The sequence below is a fragment of the Notechis scutatus genome, chromosome 1 (genome assembly GCF_049901735.1).
Source record: "Notechis scutatus isolate UNSWTSFEM ecotype Mainland chromosome 1, rNotScu1.2, whole genome shotgun sequence".
NCBI classification, from domain to species: Eukaryota; Metazoa; Chordata; class Lepidosauria; order Squamata; family Elapidae; genus Notechis; species Notechis scutatus.
In genome coordinates this window covers 275,922,854-275,944,696 of record NC_142009.1, presented here as the reverse complement: position 1 = coordinate 275,944,696, position 21,843 = coordinate 275,922,854, and the positions used below count along the sequence as shown (strand labels likewise).

At 39.1% G+C, this 21,843-nt stretch overlaps 2 protein-coding genes across 2 annotated transcripts in view; both read right to left on the bottom strand.

Annotated features, from left to right (window-relative positions):
- The window catches only part of LOC113409996 (cytosolic phospholipase A2 epsilon-like), a 40,442-nt gene extending 27,875 nt beyond the window's left edge, over positions 1-12,567 (bottom strand). The window contains exons 1-4 of the mRNA XM_087951671.1: positions 12,484-12,567; positions 9,314-9,391; positions 6,265-6,340; positions 2,095-2,231 (exon numbers count right to left, since the gene is read on the bottom strand). Coding sequence (XP_087807797.1) covers positions 2,095-2,231; positions 6,265-6,340; positions 9,314-9,391; positions 12,484-12,567 — 375 coding nt within the window. The remainder of the gene's footprint in view (positions 1-2,094; positions 2,232-6,264; positions 6,341-9,313; positions 9,392-12,483) is intronic.
- A 6,743-nt stretch (positions 12,568-19,310) lies between these two features.
- The window catches only part of LOC113409997 (cytosolic phospholipase A2 epsilon-like), a 56,750-nt gene continuing 54,217 nt past the window's right edge, over positions 19,311-21,843 (bottom strand). Inside the window, exon 20 of the mRNA XM_087951669.1 lies at positions 19,311-20,817. Coding sequence (XP_087807795.1) covers positions 20,609-20,817 — 209 coding nt within the window. The 3' untranslated portion in view covers positions 19,311-20,608. The remainder of the gene's footprint in view (positions 20,818-21,843) is intronic.

The following is a 21,843-nucleotide window of genomic DNA, read 5'->3' as shown; positions in this document are numbered from 1 at the left end:
TTTCATTACCCAACTAGGTAAAAATTTCAATGTTATTAGAAGGGAGTGGGGTTTGTTCTCTGTTTATATACAGTAGCTTTCCCTGTGTTATTGGGATCCCCTCCAACCATGGCAGGCCAAACATCTGCAAGCAAACAACCAAGTTCAGAGAGCACCAAAGACCACATTTCAATCCTGAGCAGGGGTGGGATTCTACCAGTTTGCACCTATTTGCTAGAACCAGTTGTTAACATTCTAAGCAGTTCGGAGAACCGGTTGTTAGAAGAAATTACTGGCCTAATCCTGTAAGGAAGGCAGGAAGGAAACATTCTGGTGTTGCTTACAGAAACTGCCTCTCTGTTGACCCTTATTACATTCTTGGCAGGACTAGACTTCCTGTCTCAGGAACTTCTCTGGAGTTTTTTCCCCCTCCTTTGCTGGTACTTTGCTTGTGTGGAGTGACCATTCAAAGTTACAGTGGCACTGAAAAAAGTGACTTATGACCATTTTTCACACTTGCAACTGTTGCAGCATCCCCACAGTCATGAGAGGCCAGGCAAGGAGATTCGTGCCTCGATGTGAGTGATATTGAGTTGGCCACGCCCAGCCAATAACATGACCACCAAACCACACCCACCAACTAAGCCATGCCCACAGAACCGGTTGTTAAAAATTTTGAATCCCACCCCTGACCCTGAGCTGCATACATTCTATTTATTGGCACTTTAAGACATCTCCATGGTGGACTAGGAATGAGTTGGAGGCAACAGAATGTGGACATGTCCTCTAAAAGGCATCTTAATGCCATATTTAGTGGGATATGAGGATGAGCTTTCAATCTTCTCAAGTGTAAACATGCTCAGTTCCAGCAGTCTTCATTACATGGTTCAGATTTTAATCCCCTGATCATCCTAGTTGTCTTTACCTAAGTCTGTTCTGGGTTTGTATGATATCTTTCTTAAGTGCAGTGTATAAAATGAATGAACTAAGCAGTCTCCCAGTTTTGGAAGATTTATTTCTAAAAACTGCTGGACCATTTCTGGAGAGGACCTATCTGCATCTTCTGTAAGAAAGATGGAATATGCTCCTTCTTTGATATTTAGTGCACAGCACAGAATGCTTTGTAATCTTTTGTTTATAGTAGCAAGGACAAAGAATAGTCTTCTGGCATTTATTAAATGTATACCTACCCAACTCCATTCTTATTCTGGAATACAAACTGGAACACATTAGTTATGAAATCATCTTTCATAAGTAAGAATCTATGTCATCAAATAGATCAGGAGAATACAGATTTTAGTGAGTAAAACTCATGCCATTGTACATGTTCACCATTTGCTTCCAATTTTTTTGATATTTATTGTTGCAGACTGCGATTATCAGATTTTATTTATTCTCTTCCTTGAAGTGCTGTTGGTATATTTAAAATGTTCAAATGTAGAAGTTGGAAGATATTGTGTAATATTGACATAAACGTTGGTACACTTCAGTGGTTTTCAAAATGTATTACCAAGTAGGATTATGCATGATTTAAAAATGAATTGGAAGAGGTTTTTCAGAATTCATATGATCATGAGTGAGACATATTCCTACCATTCATTAAATCTTGCCAATCTTTCTTCAAGCTTCCACATGAACATGAACCAAAATTGTGGTTGCTTTAGGAGTTGATTGTTTAGAATTATTGCAACTTTAAAGAAGCTGCAATTTTTTAGGCACTGAAAAAAGGTTATTTTAATAAAACAGGCAGATGTTTCATTAGTTACAAGCAACCTTTCATGTTGTTTGTTTAATTCTAGAGATATAGTACTTAACTTTTTCCTAATTTGAAAAGTAAAGATGAGATATATTGTACCAATACTAGACACAAGCTAAGAAGTGTGTATAAATTCCTACTCAGAGTCTAGATAGCAAAGGCCATCATATCCTCCCTCAGTTATCTTTTTCTTTTTTAAAAAAAATAACACAAACAAGCATTATGGTGAAAAGCAAACAGAACCCTACCCCAAAACCTACAAATATCAAGACATCAAACAACACATACAAATTTGGATAAAATGGAATATATTTTGGAAGCTGTTCAAGCAGCGGCTAAAAGAGATAAAAGGTTTTCACCTTGACTTGTCTTTGAATTCTATAGTAAAAGGTTTCATTCCAAACAGGGTTCTTGCAATTATTTACAGTTTTAGTCTTCAGCTTCTCAGTTGTTGCAGTCGGTAGGCAAAGGGTCACATAACAATCAGAGTTGCTTACTGTATAAGAGGAAAAAAAAGATAATGTTGCCAGTTTCTAAGCCAGCTTCCAATCATATTCAAGGCAGCATAAATAAAAACAAAATGGCTGTCATACAAGAGTCTGTCATTATATCACTGAGTCCGCCCTAAGCTCTTAAGTAATAATCACAAAGCATTTATCTTGAGACACCTTAAAACATAAAGTATGCTAATAAATCAACGTGTTCTGCAACTCTTATATCACATCTTATATCATATCCAGTTATTTAAAGGGAAGTGTCAAAGGGAAGTTTCCCCACCTGTTTTTAAATAACCTGCTTTTGGAGTTTCCATCACTTATCAAGGGGGATTTAGTGAAGTGGAAACCCTCAATCTTTTCTTTTTAAAAAATACAGATTGTGTACAATATACTATGTATGCAGTTTCCTGAAAATTATAGTTCTTGCAAGTTCACATCCTGTATCCATTCCTGTCTACTTGTATGGTGCATTCATGTATCATAAGCATGCATTCCTAATCACAAAGAAGTCAATATGATGAAACATGCAGTGCGATATCACAGTAAAATTCTACCATTTTTTGTTTGCATTGAGACATCACAATGCCAAGTACAAAGGAATGGAATTATCACTGTGACATCACAGTGCATGTTTCATCACATGCCCTTCGCCCCCGACAGATGTTTATACATATTGATAGAGATTGCATGAATAATAGAAGAAATAGCTATAATATATGTATGGCAGCATCAGAATTATACAGTATTTGATAATTATATATGTAATTGGCAGGTGTATTTGGATGTATTAAGGGTCATAGGTTTTTTTAATAGCAATAAAAGTAGTAATAAGGGGGGAAATATGTATGTTTTACCAAAGAAGCATAATTCATGAAGAAGCTTAACAACAATTACAGATAGTTCTCAACTTACAAGAGTTCATTTAGTGACCATTCAAAGTTACAGTGGCACTGAAAAATGTGAGTTATGACCGTTTTTCACAGTTGTGACCTTTGCAGCATCCCCAGGGTCACGTGATCAAAATTCAGATGCTTGGCAACTGGTTCATACTTATGACCATTGCTGTGTCCCAAGGTCCTATGATCACCTTTTGTGACCATTTCACAAGCGAAGTCAATGGGGAAGCCAGATTCACTTAACAACTGGATTACTAACAGGGATTCACTTAACAACTGTGGCAAGAAAGGTTGTACAATGAGGCAAAATTCACTTAACAAATATCTCACTTAACAACAGGAATTAGGGCTCAGTTGTGTTCGTAAGTGAAGGACTACCTGTATGTGTACAATTCAGTAGTCTAACACTCAGCCCATCTGTCTTTGCTCTCAAGGAGTATAGGGAGGAATAAGCCCTAGGGTGATAAAGGGATGGTACTAAACAAATCTGCTTATCCTGCAAATCTGCAATTACATGAGCCAGTTTTGGCACCCTGATCAAATTCTATGTTTCTGCACATTCCTAAAAAGAGAAGCTGACATCACTAATACATACTGTAAATCTTTCTGCAAATTTCAATGCACCCTTACTAGTTATGTACAGTACAAAAATACTGAATATGGCAGGTTCATAAATTAGGACATCTTTCCTGTTGATTGTGTTACTTCTTTAAAAAAAAATTGGAAAGTTGTTAATAAGGCCCAAAATTAAATCATTGGTGAACAAACTCTGGTTACTCCGTTGTATAAGAAGAAAGAGCTCACTCATCATTTGAAAATTAAGTAATTCACTCTTATAGGAGAGTGGAGAAGGCTATTAAAAATCTTTAGCATTTCTAAGTAACAATTCCACTCGTTAATAATATTGTTTCTTAACATTGTTCAGAAACAAAAAAGCAAAAATTATATGACAGGATTAAGATCAAGGCAAGTTTTGGAAGACCAAGTCAAATCTCTGGGAGAAAACTTGTTAGGTCTGTAAAACAGAACCAGCAGATCATGAATAATCATCTGCTGAAAATTTTAGCTGTCCATGGAATAGTTATCCACACGTACAGCTTTACCTATACAATGTGGTCTCCATGGGATAGTTGTCGGGATAAAATCCTTTCTCTGGTCTCATCATAAAAGTCATCATTTAAAGAAGCAGTTCCCAACCTTTGTGGCTTGGCGTTGTAGCAGAGCGGGAGAGAGACGAACTGGGCTGCGTGAATGGTGGCTGGCATGCACACATAACTTGACTTTTGAAAGTTGAGGTGCATTTGCGTGTGCACACATGCTGGCCCAGTTGCAAATAAGCCATGGCTCAGTAGTGGGCCAGGGGCCCTGGGATTAGGGACCCCTAAAGTACAGGGGGGGAAATCTTGAGAAGCTTGAAATATTTTGAAGCAAAGTACTTCGGAATGACCAATTAAATTATTAAATTATAGAACATATATTGTGGGGAAAAGAGTGACATATTTGAAAAAAATAACCTCTTTATAAACATCCAGCATAGGGTGGCTCTATTATGCTTTGTGGTTATCTGGTAATCATTGACAAAGAAAATATTGCACCAAGGGAAAGAAGAAGAAGAAAAATGGATCCAATATATAAATACATCCTATTGGCTAATATCCCACATTCAGTTAAAAAATTGAAGTAAAAAAGAAATTGGATATGTTATCAAGACAACCTCAAAAACATGCCTCTAAATCAAATATTTAGAGGAAAGAAAGTTAAACTTCACATTACCCAGGCTTAAATATTATTGAAAATCTATAGGGAGATTTCAAACATGCAAAGAAATCTAAAAAGATTTCTGACCTGGAAGAGTTCTTCAAAGAAGACTGGGAAAACATTCCAAGAACAAGAATAGATCAGTGGTGGGATTTAGCAGGTTCTGACCAGTTCTGGAGAACTGGTAGCGGAAATTTTGAGTAGTTCAGAGAATCGGCAAATACCACCTCTGACTGGAGAGTTTACAGTATCCTTCCCCTGCCACGCCCACCAAGCCACGCCCACAGAACCAGTAGTAAAAAAATTTGAATCCTACCACTGGAATAGAGCTATAGTGGTCATATGAAACATGTTAACACCTGAGAAAGGAGGTGTTAAAAAGACTGACTGAAAAGGTTTCCCAATTGCACCTGTTTTTTTACTTTGAATTGCAAACAATTCCACATCACATCCACACCCAAAGACACACACAAATATCTATTCAAAATGATGCTGTATTTCACTTTTACTGTGTAAAATTACGTCAGTTTCTGCTTGCTTAGGAGATTAATTGAAACATACATTTCATTGATTTCTTGATATATGAATATTGCACATCACTGCTCATTTCTACATGCATTGTTCAATAATCTAATGCAAACTACTTACTGTATTTTGAAAACATTTGAACTGTATTGCTCTCAGGGTCTTCTCATTGACATGTTAGTAAGAAGTGATAGAAATTGAAGGCCAAAACATCTGAAATCTATCTGATTTCCTATCTCTATGTGAGAGAGATCAACCCATCAACAAAATCCCTAGGCTTTAGTTACTATATAGGCTGTAATTACTATACAGCCCAGCAGAAATAGCTGATAATCTGGAATGATAAGAGCTGCAGTCAAAAACAAACCTGAGGACCAGTATATTAACAAAGAAATTGATTTCCTGTGTTTCCTAAAGAGAGATTGTCCACACATTAAAGATAAACTTGTCAATCAATTTTATGCGAAAAAGAAGTTGAATGATGTGACTCCTCAAATATCTTATGCCTTAGCATAGTCAGTCTATTTGTGATTTCAAGAACCAACATACTTTCTTACATTTTTTTCTGCTTCACATCTTTTCATGACCTTTGTTGGGTTATTCTCAATCATAGAATCATAGGGGACCTCAAGATTAGTCTTCTTATACAGATTACAAATATTCCTTTCATCCAACTTCAGAATTCGCTAATCATTAAGTCATAAAGGCTACTGGAACATAGATGCAATTCCTTATGCAATAAATTAATCAAGAATGAAATTCTGAAGTTGCTTTTGATCTACAAATGTCTAAATAACAGTGGCTAATACATACTAATAAAATCTGAAACTGTAATAATACAAAGATAACTCACAGACATCAGCCTGGCGGAGATTCCTCAGTCGTATTACACGAACGGTAAGCAAGTTGCAAGGAAATGTTTTCATTTGCTGAAAAACAACATAAGAGTAGAAAACTGTGATATTTTATTATTTTGCTCTGTCTTTTGTTCTTCTTTACTGTGATCTCTTATTTATATCATTTTGGATTAGCCTTGTTGGTCTTTTAATCAGACTGGATCAGATTATTATGTAAGCCACATGGAATCATTTGATTATGATGGGATAAAACATTGATAGATGAATAAAGAGGCCATACATTTGGTTTGCTTGTATTTCCAAAGACATGCTTTTTTAGTTGCAAATGAAAGCAGTTTTTAATACAATATGAAGCTGACTATCATTGCCTGTTTAATTATGAAAAAATTAAATATATCTGGTCAGATTGCTATCACTGATGAGGATCCAAGTTTCAATTTTCATAAATAGAATTACTTGAGATTGTAAAATAAATATAGGGGATGGAAATCATTTTGCCATTTCCTAAGGAAAAGACAGAAGACAGGATTAATAAAAATCCTTTTTGGATTACAAGAGTGTCGGCACTGTCCAAAGCTTTGATTTATACAATTATCCAAATCTAAAGCAAACCAGACAGAAATAGATTTGGTATTTGGCATATTTTTCCCATCTTTCTTTTTGAGAAATGTTGTCTAGTGTTTCATCTTCCAAAATTGACTTTCTTTTCAGCAGCACTCATCATAATGCTTTGGAGGAAGGGCAGTTGTTGAAAAATGACAATTAATTTCTCTCTCTCCTAAAGTGAGCACTTTAGCACAGCTTTATCAATCTTATTACCATGGAGCAACCCTTTAAATTAGTGTTTCTCAATCTTGTTGGCTTGAAAATGTGTGGACTTCAACTCCCAGAATTCCCCAGCCAGCATAGCAATGTGCAAAGTAAAAAAAAATTTTTTTTTTTGTCCAATCATGATCTCTCATGGAACCCCAGCTGAGAAAGGTTGGGAGAAGTGGATGTAATTGAGTTGCTGCCTATTGCATGTCTAATAGGTATTTGGTTGCCATCTCAGCTAATAGGACCAGATGATTTCCATGAGTTTGCCTACTTTTGTTAAATCTATTAATCATACAACACCTTATGCAGAATGAGGAGATATATTATTATCTTTCCCAATCAAATGCAGCTCAAGTATGGAAGTAATGACTGAATTCCTCATGTGACATCGTACAGAACTGTATACAAGTATTTCTTATCAACCTTGATTTTTTAAAGAAAAATATTGCTCATATTTATTCATATTGAACAAATGTTATGTTTGGCATTCATCATTTCCTCTAATCAGGTCATTTGGTCACAATAGTTGTTATGATAACAGGTCACTTACACCCACTTCTCCCAACCTTTCCTTCCTGCCGGTGGAATTTTTGGTATGCAGAAGTCAGTGGGTAACTTCCTATGCACTTAATTGTTATGTACCATTGATATCGTAAATGGATAAAAATACTGTGTGACTTTCATTTGGCTATCCTCATAATAAACCTTAAATGTAAATCCCTGTCATACTATCAAATACATATGAGAAACTGAAGGAGAGAATTAGTGACTCTTTTTTTAGCCTTGCCTGTATTTGGCACAAACCTACCAACTTCATGACCTCATATCATTATTTCCTTGCTCCTAAAAGAAACAAATAGTGCTAATGAAGAGAAAAAAGCTTGAATCCAATAAACTCAAATTTATCCAGCCAATAAGGCATTCTTTTGAAAGGGGTCAACGTTTCATGAACTCTGATTTTCCCCTGCTTTGGCTATCATGCCATGGCGTATCTCCATTCCTCAGCTCAAGAACTGGCAAGCAGCATTGACTGCCACACTGTTTCACTGGCTGGTACCGGATACCTTCACATCTAAAACATCACTTCGACCAGGCCTAGCTGGCTCATAGAACCAAAAAAATGGAATAAATGCATAATTTAATCCATCTATTTTTTTAAGTCCTTCATTAGATATCGTAAAGATACGTTGTCTAGCTTGTTTTTTGAATGAACCACAAATGGGTGAGTTAGCACATGCTATGCTATTCTGAATCCAATCAAAATGCGATTGGTTTAGTAATGTGTCAACCCAGCCATTGAAGTGGTAACATCCGTTACAGAGTATGAGTTGTGTATGGTAAAGAAGTGGCAAAATTATAACAGTAATTAATATCTAGAGCAGTTACATAAAAATTAGCTAAATAACTTGTATTTATTTCATTACAACTGTTGGAGATGAGGTTACCATGATCAGTCTGCTCAAATAGTTCTTTTGTCAGTTTTCATTCTTTTTAGTGATTACTTACCGTATTTTTTGGTCTATAATAATAATAACTTCTATTGCCATTCTCCCCCCCCCCCAAAAAAAAGTGGGTGGAAATCTCTGTGCATCTTATAGACCGAATGTTGCCAAAGCCCCGCCTACCCACCGCCCCCCACCCTTCAGCCTCTGCCTCCAGCAATATGCCTCCTTGCAGCAAACAGCAAACAGCCTGGTCAGCTTCAGCACAGCCTAATTTAGCACAAGCAGCTGATTAGTGGTTGGATTGGCTTCCCAGAATACCAACAATCAGCTGTTCCAGGCTCTGGGGATCACTGCTGTTCATTGCTGTCGCCTCCACCTATCGCCATGTTCAGCAGCAATAGGCAGCGGCGATCCCCGTCACCTGGAACGGGCTGAAAACAGGACATGCGGAAGCTGAAAATGGAGCATGCGGAGATCAAAAACGGGGCGTGCAGAGGCAGATAGGTGGTGGCAGCAATGGGCGGCGACAGTGGCAATGGGTAATGCCGATCCCCACAGTCTGGAACAGCTGATAGGCGGTATTCCAGGAGGCCGATCCAATCAGTTGCTCGTGCTAAATCAGGCTGTGCTGAAGCTGACCAGGCTGTTTGCTGGGAGGCAGAGACAGATTTTTTTCCGTTGTTTTCCTCCCCAAAAGCTACTTGCGTCTTATAGTCTGGAGCATCTTATAGTCCAAAAAAAATATGATAATTCAACTTTTTCTAAAATTAAATGTTCATAGTACCTTGCATTGAGAATGACAGTGTATTTCATCATGTTGGAGTTCGGAGCTTGTGACAGGAGATGCATTTATAGAATTGTCCTGGAAGGGAAAAAGAGTGTGTATATGAATATGTTAAATAACACACACAAAATATTGCTCATATTTATTCATATTGAACAAATGTTATGTTTGGCATTCATCACACACACACACACACACAGAGGTAAGTTGGGATTTTTTTTAATGTAGTACATACACCAGGGGTATCAAACCCGCATCATCATGGTGGCGTCATGTGATTTATCATGACTTTTTTCCCCTTCGCTAAACCAGGTGTGGGTGTGGCCAGCATGTGACGCATCTGGTCTGTGGGCCAAGAGTTTGACACCCCTGTAGTACACAATACATCAAATAAAAACTATTTTAGTAAATATTGAAATTCTGAAATACAATACCGGGGTAGGTGGTAGGTGGTGAAATACAAACTTTGCTTTTTATGTACCTGTGCATGAAGGTGTGGAACTTGCATTGTGACATAAAGATGCACATTTGGCATCATCATAGTTAGAAACAGATACTTTGAGTGAACAGTTGATGCTAGTTTCATCTAGTGGTTAAGGCACCAGGCTAGAAGCCAAGAGGCCACGAGTTCTAGTCTCACCTTAGACAAAAAAGCCAACTGGGTGACTCTGGGCTTTCTCTCAGTCCAATTTACCTCACAGGATTGTTGTGGGAATAGGAGCAGGAAGGAGTATTGCGTATGTTTGCTACCTTGAGTTATTTATATAAATAATAAAGACAGTAAATGAATAAATAAAATATAAGAATTAAAATCAGCACTTTAAAAAATTTCAAAAGGACAATTATCCTTGAATGAAAAAGTTGACAACACATATAAAATTAATCTTGCTTTTTGTAAAATGTGATCTTTAAAAATTAAAATAGTCAAATCCAATAGCTTTCAGTGGAACCTATTTCTAGATATGTCTGTACACAATTGTCACTTAGGTCAGGGATAAGCTATGAAATGTTGCTGAATTCTAACTGCATCTTATACCACAACAGTAAGGAATGGTGGGAATTGAAATCCAACAAAATTCAGTGTTGACAACTAGAATGTAGAACATAGAATAATAGGGTTGGAAAGGATCCTGGAGTCTTTTAATCCAACTCTGTGCTCAAAGAGGAGACCCTATACCATTCCACACAAATGTTTGTCTTATCTCTTCTTGAAAACCTCCAGTGTTGGAGCACTCACAAGTTCTGAAGGCAAGCCATACCACTAATTAATTGTTCTCACTGTCAGGAAATTTCTCCTTAATTCTAGGTTGGATCTCTCTTTGATAACCTTCCACCCATTACTTCTTATCCTGTCCTCAGGTGCTTTGGAAAATAGGTTAACTCCCTCTTTTCTGTGACAGTCCCTCAAGTCTGAAGTCCCTCAAGATAGAAGACTGCTATTCTGTCACCCCTACTTCTTTTCTTTCTTAGACTAGCCATACCTAGCAATCATTCCTTGTATGGTTTAGCCTCCCGAATTGTTATTATCACCATTGCTTATCTCTGCACTCTTTTTAAAGTCTCAGCATTTTTTTTTGTATCATGGTACCCAGAACTGGATGTAGTACTCCAGGTGTGTTCTTACCAGTCATTGGTGGTATGCTACCAGTTCGGGGGAGATCTAGTAGCTCTGAGGATCAGCTAAGAATCGGTTCGCTCCAACGATCAGCTGTTTTGGCCCACCCGCCTGCCCAGACTCTAGGCTGTGCTTTATACTTTGTTCTCCAAGCTCAGCTGGTTGGTGCAGCACAGCGGATTGCCATGCGTCAGTTATGTAACACACAGGGATTGCTGGAGAAGCTCATTAGCAAATGCTCTGTGCGTGCACAAAGTGCGCGTTTGGTCACACACGTGTTTGGCACACACACGTGTTTGCCGCATGCGTGCGCAAAGCACGCCGAACTGGTAGGAAAATCTTTTGAAACCAACCACTGTTACCAGTTCAGTATAAAGTGCTTCTATTACTTCACATGACCTTGATCTGATCCCTCAGTTGATGCAGCCTAGGAATGAATTGCCTGGGTTTTTTGGCAGCTGATTGTCCAGAGTAGGACACCTAGATCCCTCTCAGTCACTACTTTTGAGCCAGGTACTACCGATTTTATACTTGTGCATTTAATCTGCAACTAGTCTATTTGCTTAAGTAGTTAATGGGCCAGGTTAGTGTGTCATGCAAAAAGTTATATCCAGTCTGTGGTTAGAACAGAACAGAACAACTGAGTTGGAGGGGACCTCAGAGGTCTTCTAGTCCAACCCCTTGCTCAAACAGGAAACTCTATACCATTCCAGACCATTCCAGACAAGTGGCTGTACAATCTGTTCTTAAAAGCCTCCTGTGATGGAGCACCCACAGTCTCTGAAGGGAATCCATTCTACTGGTTAAAGAAAATCAGTTTAACACAAAGAATTCATTGGAACTGAATTCTTGGAGTGAAATTAACCAGTCCCAGTCAGTCATGATGTGTGAGAGATGGTTCCTTACATCAAAAGAGCTTCTCTAGGAATTGCATCTCTGAAATTTTTAGTGTCCCAACTGGATTGTTTTAAAGAGAATTTTGCTGACATTGGGTCTCCAATAATTTTAACCATAGTAACATTGACCTTGAACAGATCTGAGCAAATTTTTTACATGGTGAAGAAGTTAAAAATGAAATAACAGTTTCCCAGCCGCTTCTGTATTCATTGAGTTTCCTTTGAAGTTGGCTGCTCCCCATTTCACCAGGGCATATTTATTCATCTTACAGGGATTAATTCAAAGATGCCAGAAGACTGCATCCTTCCACTGTGTGAGCACAGCCTCCAAATCTAGGCAAACTTCCAGCAGGGTTTCTTGCCTGATTGTGGGTTCCCAAATTGATGATCTGATATGCAACTTATTTTTCATACAAACCTGTCACTATGACTATACTGGCTGTAGGGATACAGTAGAGAATACGTGAAAGAAAGAAATCAGTATCCTTTGCCAGTTTAGTTATCAGGGGGGGCAAAGGTGTCTACTGTACTTAGCCCTTCAGCAGAAAATAAATACACATTTATTTTCTAACATCTTTTCCTTTCAATACCCCAAAATCTCAGCACAAATAAATAACAAAAATACAGATTACTCTTTCCCAGAAGAAAGAGTTGCTTACCTGAGAGAGGGGTCCTGCTATGGTCTCACTCAGTGCAGGTGTTGCTTCAAAAGTCAACTTAATTGGTTGGTGCTGCTGATACATTATTACAGTTATGCCAGCAGCAATCACTCTGAAGGTACAGTACCTTAAAACTAAACATTAGGCCCGCCCATTTGGATTGCAGAAGAGAAATAGGGATCCCAGCCCATTTTCTCCTTCTTCAGTAGACGGGGAAAACCTGCTAAATAATAGCTCATTGCCTTGAGGTAGGAGGTTGTGAAAGAGAATTCTGTCTGTTTCTTTCTCCCTTTTCTGTATTATGGAGAAATATATGTCGGTACTTTGGAAGGATCCTTATTCACTAAATAAACCCCCACCACATGTTGCATTGATGCTTTTGTGATTAGATTTGTGGAAATCAAATTTATGAATAACTCCTCGACTTCCCTATGTGTGTTTAGTTCTTTCTCTCCTCTGTATTTGTAGCCCACCCCATGTTTACCTCCGTGATTGAAGAGATGCTTGTAGCACAAAATATATAATGAGTTTCAAGTGTAATTTAAGAGAGATCGTTTCTCTGGTAAATCTCAATGGAAAAAAAAATAGGGTTGCTCCTAAACCATGTCATGAAATGGAACCTACTTGCTTGGGAGGACATTCTATCATGCTTCCTCATTTGCACTTGAAAGTGGAAATTAAAGCCGTGCTAGATAAGAATAAGAACACTACTATTAATAAATAATGGTGAAACCTGAACGTATCATATGCAAGTTCTAAAAAGCAAAATAAAATAGTTGTCAAACTTATTGACTTTGTTGCATTTACCTTTATGTAAATGCTTTCTGTTTGGTTTTTAATGTTATGTATTCATTCTGTTTGAATCACAGAATCCTTCCATTCCCCACTGTCCTGTCAGAGCTGAAGAAGCTTCTTGGATGAGAAGCGAAACATCTTCAAAAGAAAAAACAAGAAAGTCCAGTTGCCTCCTGAAAAAGCACCTTTGGGATTACGACCAATTGCTTAGCAACTGTTTGAAGTTACTACAGACTGTCCATATGCTACTTATGACCTGGTTTTGAGGCTACAGCCGCTGCAGCATCCCTGCAGTCATTTACTCTTATGAGTTAATAATGCTCTAAGTCTCTAATGCTCTAAGCCTTCCTTCCCATCCCACCTCACCAAATCTCTGCAAGCCTTGGACCTCCTCTCCAGAGTTTTTCACAGCACTGCTCAGACTGTGTTAGGGAAGCAGAATGGATCACTTCGTATTCCAACACTCCAGAAGATAGGCTTAAGATACAGAAGGATCTTGACAGATTTGAACATTGGGTGCTATGTAACAAAATGAAATTCAATGGTGAAAAAAGTAAGGTTTTATATTTAGGCAAGGAAAATCAAATGCACAGGTACAGTATATGTGGTACCTTGGTCAACAGTGGTGACTGTAAGAGGGATCTTGGAGTTCTAGTGAACAGCCATTTAAATATGAGCCAGCAGTGTGCTGCAGCTGCCAAAAAAGCCAACACAGTTCTAGGCTGCATAAACAGAGGGATAGAATCAAGATCACGCAAAGTGTTAATACCACTTTATAATGCCTTGGTAAGGCCACACTTGGAATACTGCATCCAGTTTTGGTTGCCATGATGTAAAAAAGATGTTGATACTCTAGAAAGAGTGCAGAGAAGAGCAACAAAGATGATTAGGTGACTGGAGACAAAATCATATAAAGAATGGTTGTAGGAACAGGGTATGTCTAGGTTAATGAAAAGAAGAACTAGGGGACGACATGATAGCAGTGTTCCAATTTCTCAGGGGCTGTCACAAAGAAGAGGATGTCAAGCTATTCTCCAAACTACCTGCGGGCAGGACAAGAAGCAATGGGTGGAAACTAATTAAGGAGAGAAGCAAGTCAGAACTAAGGAGAAATTTCCTGACAGTTAGAGCAATTAACCAGTGGAACAACTTGCCTCCAGAAGTTGTACGTGCTGCAACAGTGGAAGTTTTTAAAAAGATGTTTGATAACCATTTGTCTGAAGTGGAACAGGGTTTCCTGCCTAAGCAGGGGGTTGGACTAGAAGACCTCCAAGGTCCCTTCCAACTCTGTTATTCTATTCTGTATTCTGGGGCACATGGCCATATCACAGAAGCAGCTGCCATTTCAGTGTGGCCAAAAGGAAGTGTGATTGTGCTGAAATGGTGGTTATGTGACTCAGGGAAACTGAAGGTCAGAGTAACATGCCCTACTTCCCCAATGTGAGGTCAGGAGCTCCAGAGACCTTTAAAGTGTGTGTGTGATGGATAGTGGGGGAGTAGGTAGGAGGCCCAAGCTCTTCAGGGACGGTGCAGGGGGAGAAGGTATGTGGGGAGCAAATCCAAGGCCTGTGGAGAGCCTGAGGCGTGGGAAACAGATAACAGAGTGTTTCAGGGGGTAGGGGATGCCTTGGGAGGTCCAATGCAGGCAGACCTGGACCTCTACTAAGCCTTTCAGGACCCTTCCACCCCTGAGGCCTCCTGTTGTGGTTTGTTGGCAGCCGGTGTGGACAGCAGAGGTTTTGGACATTGAGGACAAAAGGGAACCAGTCCGGGAGTCTGGAAAGGACTTGGACAAGGGTCCTGCATCCAATGTAGGGATGGGGCCAGGACTATCTGAGTGTAGGGTGCTGCCTTCAGAGCTTTTGGAGTCTGGCAGCAGCAAAGCAGAGGACCCCTGGGAGCCTGTTCCCAGTGTGCATGTGCACAGAGCTGCTAGAAGGCAAGAGCAGCTGAGGAAGAAGGTGACTCGGGAGTAAGGCTGGGAGGTGATTGCCCCTCCCGTAAGGGATAAAAGTCAGCCCTCAATGATGAAGAGCTTTGCAGGAAGCACAGTCCTTCATGAAGCTCTGTACTCTGGTAGGTTTTTTTTTCTAGGTTTGGGGGTTGGCTTATGTTAGCCTTAATTGGACTTCTGTTTCTTGGCAGCATTCAATAGCGCTGAAAAGCATGCTCTTATCTGGAGGAACTGTGTATAATGAGTTTTGGCTGGGAATGCAAGTAATTCCCAGTGTCACTTTAAAAAGCTTTTACTTTTAAATTCAGTTTGTGCTTTATTAAATTTGATGAAGCCTGGGTCAGAATACCTCCCATGCTCTCTTTAATGACCCACAAGGTTACTTAATGACTGGATCAGGGAGACCAGGAGGTGGAGTCTGGTAATGGGCATTCTCCATTGAAGATTATCTGTAGTATGCCAGCTGCAAAATAATAAACTATTAAATGATATTAACTGTTGAAGTCATTTAACAGCTGATCTGGGATAATGAAATCAACTGCACGGAAGATACATGATAGAAAGATAAGTCATCTCTAAACAAACCTGCTGATCTACCTAGCTTATCTTCCATTTGGTCACACGCAAAAGCAGAAAGACATGAGATGAACTGTGAAAAAAGAGAAATGCAGGGCTTTGCAGAACAAAGGGTAAAACCAATAACCTGTTTTCGTGACTAAAACTTTGTCACTGCCCGGATGAAAAACAGGTTTGATGATATGAGTAATTTTTAAATGCTTCTTCATAGCCTCCATGGAAAAGCCATGGCGTAAATTGTTTCTCGGTGTTGGCAACATGTGAATTCCTTAACAAAAAAAGAAAAAAAAATAGTAATAACATTATGGTAGTGTCTTCAAGGGAGGGTCAAAATAGGCAAGATGGTATTGCAAGCATTGCAAACCAATCTCTGCCTTTTTCTACTTTTGACAATGTCATTCATATCTGCAATTTGGGGGACCTTGGACTGAGGCATGTGCCTAAAATATTGCCTGTTTTATAGCTTCCCAGTGGGTTGTATTGATGGCCTCAAAGGGAATATGGGGGGGAAAAAACATGTCAGGAACTACAGTAGTAGTAATGACTATGTTCTATCACCCAAGTTAGAAGGAATATGAGAGGACCTTGGTGCTCTCTGAGCTTGTTTGTTTCCTTGCAGATGTTTCATTACCCAAACTAGGTAACATCATCAGTCCTGGACTAGGACTAGCACTGATGATGTTACATGGTTTGGGTAATGAAATGTCTGCAAGAAAACAAACAAGCCCAGAGAGCACCAAGGACCCTTCATTTCAACTCTGAGCCACAAATATTCTTCTTCATTGGCAGAAGTAATATGCCTATGGATAACAGATACTGTGGACAATTTTCCTCCAGCCCTATACGTATGTTTCAGTGGTGGGATTCAATTTATTTTACTACCAGTTCTGTGGGCATGGCTTGGTGGGTGTGGCCGGGGAAGGATACTGTAAACCAGGGGTTGCCAACCTTTTGGACCTCAGGGACTACCAAACTCATAATTTTAAATCCCGTGGATCCTGGGAAAATCCCCCAAAAAGTCTGCAGGAAAATTTCCCACCATATTTTCATACCGATCAATCGTTCTTTATTTGGGATTGCAGGATACTGTCTCCAGTTCCGTTTGCAGGAGAGAGAGAGAGAGAGACTGAGACTGAGACTTTTGGCTTCATGCAAGGAAAGCAGCAGTAACAGCAGAAGTCTTTCTTTCTCTCCTCCAAACACCGCCAGAAATTAGTCTTTGTGAGACTTGTCACACTGGCGCAGCTTCTTGGAGCAGGATGCCTTGCAGGGTCTCAAAGACTCATTTCTGGTGGAGTTTGGGGGAGGGAAAGAAAGACTTTTGCTGCTTTCCTTGCGTGCAGCCAAAAGCAGAAAAATAAAGAAGTGGAAAGAAGCAGCCCGGTGGCCAGGCCAGGTGTGAGGGGTGAGTGGGGCAAGTTCCCCCCTCCACCCTTTCCCCCCTCCCCTCATTACCTTGTGTTGTTTGCAATGCAAGCGACGCAAGCCTTGTGTTCCCACTGGCCATGTGGGCAGCACAGCCTTGTGTTCCTGCACAGCCTGGATTAATTGCTTTGGGGGTGCTTTAGGGGGTGACATTTCTCTGCGGACCACCAAAATTTTCTCACAGACCACCAGTGGTCCCCACCCCACTGGTTGGCGACCACTGCTATAAACTCTCCAGTCAGAGGTAGTATTTGCTGGTTCTCCGAACTACTCAAAATTTCCGCTACCGGTTCTCCAGAACTGGTCAGAACCTGCTGAATACCACCTCTGATATGTTTCCTAAAAGCCTTGACTGACTGTTCTGCAAAACAATGTATTGGATTTGATAAGACTGTTTTTTTAACAGGATTACCATATTTGTACTCACAAACAATGATTTGTGTTTCCTTCCTGTCATCTTTGGTGTCACATATAATTCTCCAACTTTGTATTGCAACACTGGACTAAATTGTGAAAGATTGAAATGACTGCACCCACGTGAAAACAATTTATTAAAGGGAGAGGTTTGAGATACTAGACAAGATTCAAAACACGTAAATTAATTACCACTTACAGTGTTTCCCATTTTAACCAGAAGTATTTTACAAACTAAAACTTTTTTTTAAAATGACCTGTGTTTAGTCAGAGTAATTGGAGCTCCCTCAACCTTTATAGACCGTAGTAGAAATTAATAAATACACAAAAGTAACAGCGCATGGTGTATTTCAATTATATCCTGCTTATTAAGGCAAATTCCTGTGAAATTACCTGAGCTGTACAAACATAACATCTCAAAATTATCCACCCTATTTTCAGTCCAGAAAGCAGGGGGTGGTGTTTTGAAAGTAAGAAAAAAGAACAGAAACCAAATGGTGACTTTTCCCCTTGAAAACGTAACAGTTTAGTTATCTCGCCTGATATGGCTTCTCCCTATATTGCCTTTCCCCACCCCACCCCCAAACAAATATTGAAAATGTTGTTTTCCTTGGATATGTGTTGATGGTCTAGCACACTTAATCAAACTGACTTTAGAGGTAATCTAATATCATTGAAGGACAATGTTAACAAAAACTATTTTTCAGAAAAGAAATCAAAAAGTCCAAATAAGCCCTAAATCTATGCCACCCCACTACAGGATTTTCCCTTGTATCTTTTATCTAATTCTCACAATTTAAATTCAATTGACATTTCCAGAATGATGCTTTCCCACCCTGAATCTTTTCTTCTTTCATAATATCTTAATTATCCATCCCAATATTTCAGATTAAATGAGGTTGCTTTTCTTCTTTGTCAAGAACTGGCAGTTCTTGCTCTTCTTGCCATGCAAGTTTTCAAGTTTATTTTTACACTGATATAAAGTAGGTATATTCAGGGGTGGGATTCAAAAATTTTTAACAACCGGTTCTGTGGGTGTGGCTTAGGTGGTGGGCGTGGCTTGGTGGTCATGTGACTGGGTGGACATGGCTTGGTGGTCATGTTATTGGCTGGGTGTGGCCAACTCAATATCACTCACATCGAGGCACGCATCTCCTTGCCTGACCTCTCATGACTGTGGGGATGCTGCAACAGTCGTAAGTGTGAAAAATGGTCATAAGTCACTTTTTTCAGTGCCATTGTAACTTTAAATGGTCACTCCACACAAGCAAAGTACCAGCAAAGGAGGGAAAAAAACTCCAAAGACGTTCCTGAGACAGGAAGTCTAGTCCTGCCAAGAATGTAATAAGGGTTAAAGGAGAGGCAGTTTCTGTAAGCAACATCAGAATGTTTCCTTCCTGCCTTCCTTACAGGATTAGGCCAGTAATTTCTTCTAACAACCGGTTCTCCGAACTGCTTAGAATGTTAACAACCGGTTCTAGCGAATAGGTGCAAACTGGTAGAATCTCACCCCTGGATATATTAATCCCCCAACCTCTTTCGCTCATGTTTGCTTCGATGTTGCCAACCTCTTTGGAGGAACAAGGGCGTAGTTCACTCTTAAAATATAGCTTCCAGTCGCAACATATTTTCTGCTTAGTTTATTTATTGAGAACAAAGGAAAAAGAGTTATGCTATCATATTGTTTTTATCTTTAATTGATTTTAAAAAGTTATTTGTAAACTCATCAGAGAATATTACCTATTAAAAATACATAATATGCTTATTATATGCATTACATAATAAATTAAAGATACAATAACCTGTAGCCAACAATCTAAATAATAATATCAAGAATAATAAGGGTCTGACATACACATGATGGAAGCAAAGATTACAATTGTGAATCATATCACTTAAGGCACATTTTGTTTGATGTCTTAAAGAAATGACTATTCAATGAATATTTCTGGGAAAACTTTCTAAAATTCAGATGTTACTATACAGATCAAATGCTCCAAGATCTACTAATCCAGATAGAGAAGGATTTTGACAAGCTTGAACATTGGGTGCTATCTAACAATATGAAATTCAATGGTGACCAAAGTATGGTTCTACATTTAGGCAAGAAAAACAAAATGCACAGGTACAGTATATGTGGTCACCAATAGTGGTGACTATGAGAGGGATCTTGGAGTTCTAGTGAACAGCCATTTAAATATGAGCCAGCAGTGTGCTGCAGCTGCCAAAAAAGCCAACATAGTTCTAGGCTGCATAAACAGAGGGATAAAATCAAGATCATGTGAAGTGTTAATACCACTTTATAATGCCTTGGTAAGGCCACACTTGGAATACTGCATCCAGTTTTGGTTGCCATGATGTAAAAAATATGTTGATGCTCTAGAAAGAATGCAGAGAAGAGCAACAAAGATGATTAGGTGACTGGAGACAAAATCATAAAGAATGGTTGTAGGAACAGGGTATGTCTAGGTTAATGAAAAGAAGAACTAGGGGACACATGATAGCAGTGTTCCAATATCTCAGGGGCTGCCACAAAGAAGAGGGAGTCAAGCTATTCTCCAAAGCACCTGAGGGTATAACAAGAAGCAATGGGTGGAAACTAATCAAGGAGAGAAGCAACTTAGAACTAAGGAGAAATTTCCTGACAGTTAGAGCAATTAATCAGTGGAACAACTTGCCTCCAGAAGTTGTAAATGTTCCAACACTGGAAGTTTTTAAGAAGAGTTTGGATAACCATTTGTCTGAAGTGGGGTAGGGTTTCCTGGCTAAGCAGAGGGTTGGACTAGAAGACCTCCAAGGTCCCTTCCAATTCTGCTATTGTACATGGTATTAATATGTCATAGCTAAAATATATTATGTTCTAAACATATAGGAAACTGATATAGCCATTAATGATAAGTTAATCCACAAAAATTGCAACAGCTGGTTTCAGCAGTCTTCCAGTCGGATTTGAGAAGATGTCTATTTGGTCCGAGGCTTTTCTCTCTCTATTGCTCTTTGTAAAGCTTGAAGGATTGAGTTTTTGTTATTCTGAATGTTGTAACTGGTTAGCTCTATTAACTTATCAAAATTCTCCTTGGTGTATTGAAAGTTTTGTATTTCATATGGTGAACAAGGACTAGTTACATCAACTTCACCTTGCTTCATTTCAGTGGGACCACGCTTTACACCTGAAAAACAACATTTACCATTACATATATTATTTGCTCAACATCTACACAACAAAGTCAGCATCATTTTATTAGTGCTGCTATCCCTATTACAGACACAAATCAATATCATGTTGTTTATCACAAGAGTTGATCTGATCTAAACCTTCTTCTGCTGGATTATATTAGGGTTGGGGAACCTGTGGCTTTCTGAATTACAGCTTCCACCATCTTTCAACATTAGTCATACTTAGGAAAAAAGAAAGAGTAGGAAAAAAGAAAATCACAAAATACACACACTCATCAATTCCAAATAGAAGATGTAGCTGAATTGAGTTTGCAAATATCTCAAGGGCCACACATTTCACCCACTGCAATATAATAACTTTGGCTCCACTATCCATCCATTATAGTAGAATGGCAGGAGTGCTGAGGCCTCTGCTGAGAAGGAAGCCTGCTGACATTCAGCTGTCAAGCTGCAAAGCATCTATTTTCCTAAGTTCAGCTTTTGCATCATTAGGGTGCTATTTCATCCCACAAACAAACAGGAACTTCCATTCTTCCTAACTTCCTGTTTGTCATGGGATGGAGTAGCACTTTAATGATGCAAAGGCTGAAGACTCTAAAACAAGTCATAATGAATGTTGGAGAGGAAGGAAAGACAAGCACTTCAAAGGCATTATAATGCCCATAATATCAGATCTATTTAACATAAGAAAATTAATTTTGCAAGGGGAATGGGGGAAGCAGCTTTTGAATGTTGCGCTAGGGATTGCATTCAAGAAGTAGAAAAAGCCAGGAGAGAGATATGGGGCAAATCCTTACTTTAATTTAATTTAACAATTTCCCTCCACTGTCATATTAAGCAGTACAGTTTGGGGACAAATTTCCCAAGGGTCCTTTGGACTAAACCCAGAATTGTAAGCCCATATATGTCCCTGGGACTCCAGACTATACGCCACTGACTTAATGTAATTGAAACAGTTTAATATCTTCTTGACTACTCCAATATTGTACAACTGACAAGTAGCTTCTTGGATGAGAAGC